Here is a 13,914-nt window from a genome sequence, read left to right as displayed (position 1 = left end):
TTACCAATATTCTTTCCTATAGTCTAGTTAGGGGTTTGAACACTTGGGTCCACAGGCTAAATTGGGTTCATCGCCTGTTTTTGTAAACAGAGTTTCACTGAAACACAGCACATTCATTTGCAGATCATCTAGGCCCCTTTTGCCCCACAAAGTCATCGCGAAGTATTTGTAACATAGACGTGTGGCCTGCAAAGCCTACAACAGTTACTATCTGGACCTTTCCAGAAGAGGTTGGCCAACCCATGTTCTAGATCATTACTTGTATGACTTGGGGATTTTGTTTGGGTTTTTTTTTGTTTGAAGCTACTGGAAGGTTAGTTTTGCCTCAGGAACCACTGCCCACCGAGCAACGTGCTAGATGGTTTCAAAGGAAAAGCCAGGTGCTAAATATGGCAACTGACAGCAGCTCTCAGGAACAAGTAAAAACTTGCTCTGGTCCATAGAAGACAAGAATCAAAGGAGAGAGGACTCTCAAATCCAACAAACATTTACTAGCTGCCTACTAAGTACTTGGCATTGGGCTAGGCTCTGGAGCTACTCACATAAGATCAAGTCTATTCACAAAGAATTCACCATCTGGTAAAAGAAACAACACGTTTGTATTAAATGGAATAGCAGAAGCTAGTGGACAATGAGTTAGAGTCCTGACACAAAGAATAATTAACTGAGCTGGGGGCAAGGGAAATGATTCAACCCCAATGTTGGTCATGCAGAGACCTTCAGCTCCAGTTCCAGGACAGGGCCAGGGAGAAAGGCTTAGATCCACAGGTGCCTCAACCCAAGGCGACCGCCTGTATATGGGTGGAGTTAACCCTTGGCCTGTATGCTGCTTCCCAAACTCCCTTTATAGCACGCTTTATTTTTTGTTGAACTTTTCTAGTATATTCCTTTAGTTACATTTTAAACTTACACTCAGCTTCAGTCATCTTTACCTCTTTTACTGAGCTCTTTTTAAACTTCATCTTTATTTTCTTCAGTGCCTTCTGACAGACATTATTTATCACCTTTTTTGCCTTTTTATGCCTTTATGATTTCAGTATGTTTTGATTAACATTTATTTAGTTGTATATTTTTCTTATCTCCTTTGTTTCAACTATCTTATCCCAGACATAATACCTTCAGTTGACAGGAGGAATTGTAATATTTTAAAAACGAGTATCACCACACCAGTACTCTGGAATGAATAGCAGTTCTGTGATTAGAAAATGGCAGAGAACATGGGGACAGAGAGAAAGCTATTCCCGACCCCTTAAAAAGGGAGACAGATGCATCTTTATTTCAATTAAGTTTCTTGCAAGTCCTTCCTAAAGGCCAAAGTAGTAAAACCCTGACCCTAACTGAAGCCATGCTTAACAGTGCCAATAAGAGAGAGAGAGAGAGAGAGAGAGAGAGAGAGAGAGAGAAGAGAGAGAGAGGGAGGGGCAAACCACAAGAGACTCGAGAATAAACTGAAGGTTGATGGAGGGAGGGAGGTGATAGATGGGCATTAAGGAGTGCACTTGTGATAAGCACTGGGTGTTGTCTGTAAGTGATGAATCACTAAATTCTACTCCTGAAACCAGTATTACACTGTATGTTAACTAACTAGAACTTAAAGAAAAAATATATGTGTATATATACACACACACCCATGTAACAAGGAGACAGTCTAAAGTGACCCTTCTTATGAAGTGTTAGGCTAACTTTAAAAACAACCAAGAGAAATTACAAGGTCATGTTGCCACACTAACTTCTAAAAACCTTTGTATGTGAATCACACACTCACTTAGCCGTGGTTATCTGGACGAGCACACGCTGTGGACAAAGAAGGAAGCACAGGAAAAAGTGTTGCAGCACAAGCTCCTGTGAACTGTCACGTAGCTAGCTATAAATCACAAGCTCAAGTTTCTGGAATTATGCACAATAAAAGACCTAGATCCAAATTCCTAGAGTATTTTCTATGATGCAATGATCCAAGGACAAGTTCCAGTTAAATGTGATTCATCTACCTCCAAGTCAAAAATCCAAACGTTTTTATAAATAATAAAAGCCACCGTGCATTATTAAACTATGTGTCAATTCTGCTGCCATCTTTTACAATCTTGAAAGCAATGCTACAAAAGAAGCTATCACTCAAATGGATAAGTGAGGTTAACTGGCCTAGAGAGAGAAAGCAGACCAGTCAAGGACACGCAGCCAGCGACCACGGGAGCTCAGCTCAGTCTGGGTCAAAGCCCCACTCCAACTCCTTCCAGAGTACTTCACTGCCCCTCTCCTATCATGCCTGTAGTAGGTCTTCCCAATAGCTCTCCTCTATTATGAGAATGCTCACAGATCCAGACAAGGTGTAAATGTCGGTAAGGCTTCTACATCCTTCAATGATTACGGCTTGAAAAGTACTCCAAAGGCTTTCATAAATAAGGGACCCTGCTTGATTTCATGACACTATGAGAGCCCAATGCTTCCAAATCCCACTTGTATAAGCAAGAAAAATTCCTGAACTCCTTCACACATTTCCACAAATTATCATTTGGGTCAGACCAGAAATTCCAGAGCAGACTGATTATTATTTCAAGCTCAGGTTCTTCGAGGACATTGCCTTGCCCAACATCCTTTTTATCACATTTGAATTCCATACGTTTCTCCAATCTCCTTAGGTCTGTTCTCACTACAAGCATGAGAAGTACCAGAAGAAAACTTCATCTCAATTTTCTCCCAGGACTTTCTCTAAACTCCCTATTAATAGTCCAGTCTCACATGAAGATATAAATCACTCTTTACCCATCCCGTTCCCTTCTAAAAAGAAACTGGCCTGCCATGGTATTCCTCTGCCCAATACAGGGCATATCAAACAAAAATGAGCTATTCTGGAGATACAAAATCTAATGACTGAGATCTATGGATCTGCAAAAACAAAACTGAAAACAGATCACTTATTAAATAGGAAATCCAGTTAGTAACAGTATCCCCTTTTCTTTACTAGTCAAATATAGACAGCAGCCTTTAAAACTCAACCACGAGGCATTTGGAATTTTACAGCAAGTGCTACATTTTACTTTGTCCCTGCTAGGGAGCTATGCCGAATACCTCAAGAGAGGCATACTAGTATACTATTTAAATGTTTATTATCCCATGGAGTCATTAACACTTTGTAATGAAATGGAATGGTATCCCAATGTGTGTCTCTTAATTGTTTTTGTAAAAGTCACGTGAAACGGCTATTCACTTAATCAGCTTATGTAACCAGAGTGGTATAAAAATAATTATCAACTAGTCATTAAAGTGAAACACAGGGTCTCAAAGAGTAAGGCTTTCTATTGGAATTAAAGTTTTTTTCCTATTGAAATACAGCTCTTAATTAAAATGAAACCACCAAAAAGGATATGTTCTTTAATAGCACAATTAAATTTGATAGATGCACCACTCTTTTAAAAAATAGATTTCATACATAACAATTCCACATCAAACACTGCAATGAGATGGAGGGCAGGGAACAAATGCCTGACTCTACACCAACGACCACCATTTAGTAGCTAGAAAACCTAAAATAATTTGCTTAAGCCACTCTGAAGTTTTAAAACTCTGTATAACAACCTTTCTTGGGGCGCCTGGGTGGCTCAGTCAGTTAAGCGTCTGACTGCAGCTCAAGTCATGATCTCATAACTTGTGAGTTTGAGCCCCGCATTGGACTCTGTGCTGACAGCTCGGAGCCTGGGGCCTGCTTCAGATTCTGTGTCTGTCTGTCTGTCTCTCTCTCTCTCTCTCTCTCTCTCTCAAAAATAAATAAATAAATAAACATTTTTAAAAAATTTAAAAAACAACCTTTCTTGGGGCGCCTGGGTGGCTCAGTCGGTTAAGCGGCCGACTTCGGCTCAGGTCATGATTTCGCAGTCCGTGAGCTCGAGCCCCGCGTCGGGCTCTGTGCTGACAGCTCAGAGCCTGGAGCCTGTGTCAGATTCTGTGTCTCCCTCTCTCTGACCCTCCCCCGTTCATGTTCTGTCTCTCTCTGTCTCAAAAAATAAATAAACGTTAAAAAAAAATTTTTTTTAGAAACAACCTTTCTCACGAGGTTTTCAGAAAGACTTGGAGAATACTTACTCATTCAATCAGTATTTATTGAGAAACTATTACGTTCCAAGCCCTGGAACACATCAGTAGGCAGAGGAAACTGTATGCTCAACTTACATTCTACTTGAGGGAGAAAGAGAACAGGTATGTACTAAACAGGTAGACAGAACAGACCACTTAAGTTATGGGTAAAACAAAACAAGGAAACAATGCCCAGAATACAGAAGGTGCTCAAAAGCTTCTTCCATCCGTAATGTTGATATATACTCAGTCCTGTTCAACGTGTCATTACCTCTGTTCTTGGTGAATTATAAAAATCAATCTTATACTATATTTACACTCACTTATTCTTGACTCAAAACAGAATGAACAACAATAAAATTAAGGTTGATTCCATCAGAATAAAAATAACCCAATCTTGGAGATGCAAGGACTTTGCAGCTGTCACAACAGAAGCCTGTGGAAACACACTGCCTGATTCTTAGGATCTGACTCATGACCAAGCCTAATAGTCATTGTTCTTTAGTGGTCAGACAACATTGTAGTATATTCTCGATCAGTGAAGGGCATTTTCTCCCCACCAACTTTTATGCCTGAAGACAGATATTATGTACGCAATTCTACTAATATCTCATCAGTGAAATCAGTCTTTGATCACATTAGAACTCTACACCAAATATATATGGATATTTAAGCACAGTTATGAATAAGATTACATCCCATGAACACCTTGGGTCCTTTTTTTTGTAATAAAGAATTTGGGGCAGAAAATAAGCAATTTACTTCTTTAACAAAATTGCAATATTACACAACTATATACAGTAGAGTTCCTCTACTATAAATTGTAACTATTAACTAATCATATAATCAAAAATCGCCATTAAAGTTGGAATCAGGGGAAACAAAGATCAATAGGTCCACTGAAGGTTTTATTTTAACTTAAAATATAAAGTCCATGGTTTATGCCTGGCATTTTGATATAGTGCCAAGTCCTTAAGGTGAATTTGCTGATCACAGCGCTGTCTGCCTTGCCCAAAATCCAACCCATGGACATCGTCTATGATTTCCAATTTCAATTTCCTCAAAGTGGAGAGGGAAGTTGAAGGTATCTGATGGAAAGATCCTTCCAGTCTTATACCCTTCTCTGACTTGCATGTAGCTCAAGAGCACTTTTAATTTTTTAGTTTTTTAGGAATTCATTTTCTGGAGTCTGACCACAGCAAACTTGTTTACACCAAAACAACCCCTTCTTTTCAGTCTCATACTTCACTGAATAAGGTAATACCTAACTAAATTGCACGATCACCATTACAAGCGTAATTGGCATAAACACGTTTGGCTTAAAACACAGCCAACTCTTGGTAAGCCCACACAACCCAACCTGTTGGGTGCAAAAATGGTGGGAAAGGCTTTGGACAGTGTACAGTGTCAGCCACAGGCATCTGTAAATAGGTTTTACAGAGAAACAGAGGATTTCTGGCAAATCCAGTCAGCTGTTTGAGAATGTCTACAAAATTCTTAAAATATCATGTTGACTTAATATCCAGAGACAGTTACAAAGTGAAAAAAATTACCAAAAGCAAAGAGAAATGTTCAAAATATCAACCCTGAAAACACCTTTAAATTCTACGCATATTTTTGTGAAGGAAACCCCAAATATCTATGAACACTTCTAGGGTCGAAAAGTACCAGGAAAATTTCTGTATATTGCAGACTGGCTTATTCTCAATTGATTCTCTCACAAAAGCACAGTTATCAGTCCATATTACAATCTTGCCTAACATCCCTTAAACTGACATTTTCCATTTTGAGTTAACAAGTAAATAACTCGGCACCTGATACAAGTACAAAGAGAGATTCCACACCAGTTTCTCTCCAAAGAATAGTTCCTTCTCTGTATTAGTGATATGAAATCTCTCGATAGCCTTGATCTCTCCTTTCATTACATGAACAAAACTGTAACACCCCTTAGAACTGCACCCAGTCATATCTGCGTGACTTCTGGCTAAACTACTGCATTATCTCTATCCCAGAACCACCAGAAAACAGGAAGTAACATTCACTCAAGCTGAGTTGCAAGCAACCTATTTGCAGACGGCTGGGAATCATGTGTGTCTTATTCTTATCTACAATATAAATTTAGTATCACATCTTGAGATTCAAGAAAAGGAATTTGATCAGTAACTTGAAATTGAAGAACCAGACATTTTAAAACCAAATCTCTCTACAGAAATTGCCAAAGAAGTCCTGTAAGTTAATTTTAAGTCACTCTATAAAGCTGAATTTTTTTCTAATTTTTTTAAATTTATTTATTTATTTATTTGTTTGTTTATTTAAGAGACAGAGAGGGACAGAGTACAAGCAGGGGAGGGGCAGAGAAAGGCAGACACAGGATCCAAAGCAGGCTCCAGGCTCTGAGCTTTCAGTACAGAGCCTGATGCGGGGCTCGAACTCACAAATTGTAAGATCACGACCTGAGCTGAAGTCGGACGCTTAACCGACTGCGCTACCCAGGTGCCCCAAACTGAATTCTGTTCTTGAAGAGAAAAACTGGGCAATAGTTATTCCACAAAGAACCTGTAGCCTCTGACATTTCAAACAGATTCTTCAGCACTCCATGATTCTGCTTTGCTTTTGACCGCAATTGGTAAAAGGATAAATACTAGGGAAAATTCTTAACCATTGAGTGCTTATTTGCAAATTAATATAAATTACAAATCTTATTATTACACTTTGTAACGTGTGTGCTGTATTCAAAAATGTGTAAAATAGTCTTAAAAAAAAAAAAAAAGGAACCATATTAAACAAATGGACATAGCAGAGAACATTTAAGCACCAAGTCCAACCATGCAGTCCTTGGAAACTAAGATGATTCAAGACTGAACACTAAAGTAAATTTTTAATAGCTTAAATCACTGCACATATAAATATATTCATAGGTTTCACATATGCATACACTGTTGAACACAAAACTAAGGGCTGAATGACTTACAGATTTTAATTTAAATGTTTATTTATTTATTTATTGAGAGAGAGAGTGAGAGAAAGAGTGTGCACCAGTGGGGTTGGGGAGTAGTGAGAGAGAGAGAAAATGAGAGAGAGAGAGAGAGAGAGAGAGAGAGAGAGAGAGAGAGAGGAAGAGAATCCCAAGTAGGCTCCACACTGTCAACGTAGAGCCCGTCCCGGGGCTTGGTCTCACGAACCAGGAGATCCTGACCTAAGCCAAAATCAAGAGTCGAATGCTGAACCAACTGAGCCACACAAGTTCCCCTACAGATTTTAATTTAAATTAAGACACACTAATCCTCACCTTTACTTCATCCACCCAAGTATGTGAAGAGCATAAAAATGACTTCTAACCATTACATTGTAAATGCCAACATAAATTTCTTCTGAAAACTTAAATTTCCTTCTCCTTTCTTTTACACAATTGATATTTTTAAAACAAAATATACGGTTTCTCATAAATATGACCCTATTTTTTAAACTGACAAGACATAGGGAGAATACAAAAAAACAGGGACAAGCCCTGCCCTGGGGAGCTTAAATTGAGAAATTTGTGAATGGTAACTTGGCATTGTGTATTCAAAGTTAAAATGTACAAAGAAATTTATACTGAGAAGTAATCATACAGAGGTAAAAAGTGATATAAATGAATATTTGTTACATAATTATTTTTAATAACTAAAAATTAAAATCATTCTAAATGTTCATCAGTTTAAGACACTGATTGAATAAACTATTATATACAACAACGGAGAGCACTTTAAGTGAGACAGAGAGATGTTTATGATGTATTAAAAGAAAAGGCAAGAGGAGTTTGGATAGTAAATCTCATTTTTAAATTCTAGAAATAAAAATGTGCATGTGCATATGAAAATACGGATAGAAAACAGCTATAAAAAACTTGAGAGCTTACAAAAACTCTTCTTTCTACTAAATATTACATTAATTTATATGAGCAGTTATTTATTCCCTAAGATTAAAAAGTTAATAATCATGGGAATGCAAACTGGTACAGCCACTCTGGAAAACAATATGCAGGTTCCTAAAACTAAAACTAGAACTACCCTATGACCCAGCCATTGCACTACTAGGCGTTTATCCACGGGATACAGGTGTGCTGTTTCAGAGGGACACATGCACCCCCATGTTTATAGCAGCACTATCAACAATAGCCAACAATAGCTAAAGTATGGAAAGAGCCCAAATGCCCATTGATGGATGAATGGATAAAGAAGATGTGGTATATATATGCAATGGAGTATTACTCGGCAATCAAAAAGAATGAAATCTTGCCATTTGCAACTATGTGAATGGAACTGGAGGGTATTATGCTAAGTGAAATTAGTCAAAGAAAGACAAATATCATATGACTTCACTCATATGAGGACTTTAAGAGACAAAACAGATGAACATAAGTGAAGGGAAACAAAAATAATATAAAAACAGGGAGGGAGACAAAACAGAAGAGACTCATACATAAGGAGAACAAACTGAGGGTTACTGGAGGGGTTGTGGGAGGGGGGATGGGCTAAATGGGTAAGGGGCACTAAGGAATCTACTCCTGAAGTCATTGTTGCACTATATGCTAACTATTTGGGATGTAAATTTTTAAAAAATTAGAAATAAAATTTAAAAAAGGCCATAATCATACAAAACATTTTAACATTTTAAACTGTTTTAATCAAAAATGTAAAAACTTAGAGCATTTTTCCATATTCTTCCTAAAGGATTTTCCTGTCTTAATATTTGCCAGCTGCTATACACACAGCTGATTTTTCTCTTAATTTATAAGAAATACTATTCTCTCAGACTTTAAAAGACACCAAATTCAATATTGCTGGATTAAAGAAAACAAAGATACTATGACACAAAATAATCATTATATTCAAAGATGTGACTTTTTTGATATTTTACTCCAAATAGTCACTATCTTTAGAACAAAGAGTGGGATATATATATATATTTTTTTTGTAAGAATGGGATATATTTTTTAAACAAAATAAGTGGCTTCTATAGTGATAGATAAAACCTGTATCTTAATTTTCATTTACATATCCCATAGGTTGTACCAGTAACATTGTTTCAATAAATACAATACTTTGTTCATCAAAATATTTTCCAAAGATCACCAAACTTTTTACTGTATTAATGGCTTTATCTTGATCCATATCATCAATATTTCTCCATCTAAACTCAAAACAAAAACTTGGATACTATAAAAAAAATTAGATCAAATAGACATTTACTATATTAAACATTTTTAATAAACTTGATCTTCAAAACAAAAACGTATGCTCGTTAGAACGGTACTTAGAAAAATAATTTTCCTTTCCTAAAGTATTTTAAAGAATTGAAAATAGTACATTTTTACTTTACCTAGTTGGTGATGCTGGTGTTTGTCATAATTAGTGTGACAGAAATGGATTCCATCTTTCTCATCTACAATCTTCTCTGATGAAAGTAAACTAAGACGTTTCATCTTAAGTAATCTTGGGGAGCTTTCCCGAAAACTATCTCTAGTGTCCAAAACCACATCTCCCGAAAGAATGGGAGGAACGACTCTCTTTAAAAAATCCATTTTAAGGTTCTTCTGCATTACTAGATCCAAAAGCACACAGAAAGATGGTTGCACCAGCTTCCCGGTGAGAAGGGAAGGTACATTCTTTGTGTCAAAGAGCAAAAAACTGTCATTGTGTACTTAGGTGGTGCTAAATGCCAGCAAGTCAACTGCCAGCTGTTTTGAAGCTGATTTGGACACCATTTGCTGTTCGTACTGATAACAGGCCAAACAGCTAGAGACCATGAAACTGCACTTCATATACACATCTAGTGTCCGTGTACAATGGGTGTTAATGGCAATACTGAGACCATAAAATATTTAGCGTCCTCATCTAGACTTTAAAACCTATGCTGTGATAATGTTCAGGCAAATTTACTTTCGTTTGAGGCGTGTCTTTCTTTTAAAGAAACTTCCAACAAAAGAGCAAAACAGTAACTTGAATTTCAAAAGATAATTCTTATCATTCTGAAAATACCCTGATTACCTCAGAAACATCAAGTGTTATGGGACATTGAAAGGAGTATTTTAAAACTTTACACTGTATTGTGAACATTCTAGTGTACTTTTAAACACAAAATCTTCTCCTTACAGTCAATCGTAATGATCAATAGTAGCAATGAAAACGTTGGCATGAATTACCAAGAAAAGATGGATAACTTAAAAATACATGGATCTAAGAATATAAAGTTGAAGAATTTAAAGTATATTTATTTAGTTCTATAATCCCGGAAATCAACCTTACATAATTTAATTCCAAATAACTGAGCATTCTACTAAATATTTTAAAATAGCAAAAGGCAGATGATCCTATTGTCTTCACATCACCCAGAAGCACAACAAAATATGCAAGTGAAAGGTGCCTATGTAAGAATTTGGGAACTGAAATCAGTATCTTCTTTTCTCCTTTCCTTTGCCTGCCCTCTGGTGGGGTACTAAGTAAGCAAGAAGGACATAAAAATACAGAAGGATCAGATAAGGCGTAAACTCCCTAAATAATCAAATTTAAAACTTTGAAGGATATACATGTTAATCATGAAAAATAAATAAATGTAATTCACTCAGTGAAACACAAGTACAATCTCCTTCTTCTAATAGTCAACATGAAGAAAGTAATTTACATATTTTAAAAGATGAAGCATAAAAGAGTCTAAATAGGCATCAGAAAAAATTGTCATGTATAGGAACACCCAGCTTGCTCAGTCAGAAGAGCATGTGACTCTCGATCTTGGGGTTGTTATGTTCAAGCCCCATGTTGGGTGTAGAGATTACTTAAAAATTTAAAAAGTCTTATAAAAAAAACTGTAATGTAAAAACAAGCAAATTTCTGGTCCTGAATTGCTGAGTGTAATCCTTATTAAACACTTATTCTACAACACATTAATTATGGTGTAGAATCAATTATTTTTTATTTCATTCATTTAAAAAGTAATAATTGAAGGTCTCTACATGCAAGGCAGTAAATAATACATTAGTAAAGTTCAGGGAAATTTTAGAGGATTTATTAACACATATCCTGTCTCAGGGAATCCTACAGTAAAAATGAGGGAAAAACAAGGAAATCAAATGAAAGACTAAAGCAGGACCATACTTACTAGAAAACAAGTTGACTTTTAAAAAAAGACTTCTAAGATGCTCTCTTAACCCTTGAGCATAAAAGGATAAAAATTCGTATCCGAACAGCCTATTCCCCACACACAGAAAAAAAAACAACAGGTTAGAACCATAATCCATATGCCTCAGTACCGAGAAGCTGTCACTGTGTCTTCCAGGATCTTCTCCCCGCCTTCCCCCTAGGATCTCATATTCTTTACAACTCCTGTTAGTGGTTCTCCTTGGGCCCCGATGCGGGTCCTCCTTATCTTATGGAGCCCAGAAACAGTGGTTTATAGCAGGCTGATTATAGAGGGCAAGTTACCTCCATGTTTGCTCATGATATAGAGGACAACCACCTGTGTCTCCAATAACCCCATTGCTCTAAGCTGCACTTTCATCTGGGGAAAGGACAGGCAAGGCTTGGGTGTTACAGGAAAAAAAAAAAAAAAAAAAAAAAACTAAAAAAACCCACAAGATATTACTCAGATTTCTTTCATTCCACAAATATTTCCTGAGCAGCTTTACAATGGCCTGTGCAAGGGCATTGAAAATAGGTCTCTGTCCCCAAAGAGCTTACTATTTACTTATGGAGGGAAAGAAACCCTCACAACTGCAGAACTTCTTGTAGGGTGGCCAAAGCTTTGTTAAGTCTGAATTGCAATTCAATTTCCTCTGCCTAATCTGCTTCCTAACCTCCTCTCTTTACAGGTGTTGATCCCCAATGAACATCCTGGAAGCCAAACTCCTTTTCAGCATCAGCTTCGGGAAGATCCATCCTGAGACATATAGCAAGGGGAAAACAAGGCATTCCAGAGGCAAGACTGTACCCATTACTAGCTGAATCTGTGAGCAGGAAATGCCATAAAGCCTTGTTGCATGTTGATATTTCTAAGATCTTTGGTTGGTTATCACAACTTCCAACTCCTGCCACAGTAGTCGGGATTAGAAAATTATAGAAGCTCCTGGGTAGCTCAGTCAGTTAAGTGTCTGACTTTGGCTCAGGTCATGATCTCATGGTGGTTGAGTTCGAGCCTTGCATCAGGCTCTATACTGTCAGCACAGAGCCCACTTGGGATCCTCTGTCTCCCTCTCCCTCTGTCCCTCCCCGGCTCACACACGCTCTCTCTCTCAAAAGTAAACAAACATTAAAAGAATTCTAATAGAAGCTAGTGGCTCAAATATAGCATTTAAAAATCTTTTTAGCCTTCATAGTCACTATTTAGCCTTTAGAATATTGGTATAATCTTACCGGAGAACTTAAGACAGTAATTCCTTGGTGGTAACTTGAATCATCTAATCCTGACTGTGGGACTCTTGAGTAGTTTTGAGAGTTAAGCATTTAGGTGCTAATCATCCAAGATTCAAATAAATGGCTTCAGCTCTAAAGAAAAACAAAATACAAGATTTATACATAAGACATGCTTATAAGTACATTTGTTGCTCATATCCATCTTAATTTCTGAATACATTATATAGCAGTGTCACCTAGTGCTCCCAGTATCCTTTCAACAATGTTGCATTAGATTTTTTCTAAATCTTTATTACAAAAAAATTCAAACTAATGCAAAATTATTCAGAATAGTATAATGACTCCACCATTATAAACTCCCAGCAAATCATGTTTCATTGATATATCCCACCTACCCCTCAACCCCTCTACCACCACTCTGGATTATCCTCAAACAAATTCCTGACATTATACCACTTCATCTGTAGATATTCTGTATGTATCTCTAAGGTAAAGATTTGCTTTTTCCAAAAAACTGCTAGAACTGATTCATGATTTCAGCAAAGTCACAGGATATAAAATCAATGCACAGAAATTGGTTGCATCTCTATACAGCAATAATGAAGCAGCAGAAAGGGAAATCAAAGAATTAATTCCACTTACAATTGCACCAAAAATCATAAAATACCTAGCAATAAAACTAACCAAAGAGGTGAAAAATCTATACACTGAAAACTACAGAAAGCTTATGAAAAAAACTGAAGACACAAAAAAATGGAAAACTATTCCACGTTCATGGATTGGAAGAAAAAATATTGTTAAAATGTTGATACTACCCAAAGCAATCTACATATTCAATGCAATCCCTATCAAAATAACACCAGCATTCTTCTCAGAGCTAGAACAAACAATCCTAAAATTTGCATGGAACCCCAAAAGACCCCAAATATCCAAAGCAATCCTGAAAAAGAAAACCAAAGCTGGAGGCATCACAATTCCAGACTTCAAGATGTACTACCAAAGCTGTAATTGGGGTGCCTGGGTGGCTCAGTAGGTTGAGCGTCCGACTTCAGCTCAGGTCATGATCTCACAGTTCAAGAGTTCGAGCCCCATGTTGGGCTCTGTGCTGACAGCTCAGAGCCTGGAGCCTGCTTCAGATTCGGTGTCTCCCTCTCTCTCTGACCCTCCCCCGTTCATGCTCTGTCTCTCTCTGTCTCAAAAATAAATAAACATTAAGAAAAAAACAACAAAGCTGTAATCATCAAGACAGCATGGTACTGGCACAAAAACAGGCACTCAGATCAATGGAACAGAATAGAAAACCCAGAAATGGACCCACAAATGTATGGCCAACTAATCTTTGACAAAGCAGGAAAGAATATCCAATGGAATAAAGACAGTCTCTTCAGCAAATGGTGCTGGTAAAACTGGACATCGACATGCATCAAAATGAACCTGGACCACTTTCTTACACCACACA

General features: G+C 37.2%; 1 protein-coding gene and 1 long non-coding RNA gene across 5 annotated transcripts in view; one reads left to right on the top strand and one right to left on the bottom strand.

Moving 5' to 3' along the window:
• The window catches only part of FRYL (FRY like transcription coactivator), a 279,655-nt gene that overhangs the window by 195,320 nt on the left and 70,421 nt on the right, over positions 1–13,914 (bottom strand). For 2 of the 4 annotated variants that reach the window (XM_030313899.2, XM_030313898.2), the window contains exon 3: positions 12,456–12,587. Coding sequence is in view for 2 of the 4 variants with exons in the window: in XM_030313897.1 (XP_030169757.1) it covers positions 9,430–9,649 (220 nt within the window). In the remaining 2 variants the exon portion in view is untranslated. Of the gene's footprint in view, positions 1–9,429; positions 9,719–12,455; positions 12,588–13,914 lie in introns of those variants that run through there. The other 2 variants (XM_030313897.1, XM_032592994.1) reach the window with 1 other exon arrangement.
• On the top strand, positions 6,150–12,001 carry LOC115512659. The gene is made up of 2 exons (XR_003968452.1): positions 6,150–6,296; positions 11,915–12,001. It is a non-coding gene; the product is annotated as an uncharacterized LOC115512659 (long non-coding RNA).

Source organism: Lynx canadensis, chromosome B1 (assembly GCF_007474595.2).
Source record: "Lynx canadensis isolate LIC74 chromosome B1, mLynCan4.pri.v2, whole genome shotgun sequence".
NCBI lineage: Eukaryota > Metazoa > Chordata > Mammalia > Carnivora > Felidae > Lynx > Lynx canadensis.
The sequence above is the reverse complement of the archived record's forward strand: the minus strand, read 5'-3'. Positions and strand labels throughout refer to the sequence as shown.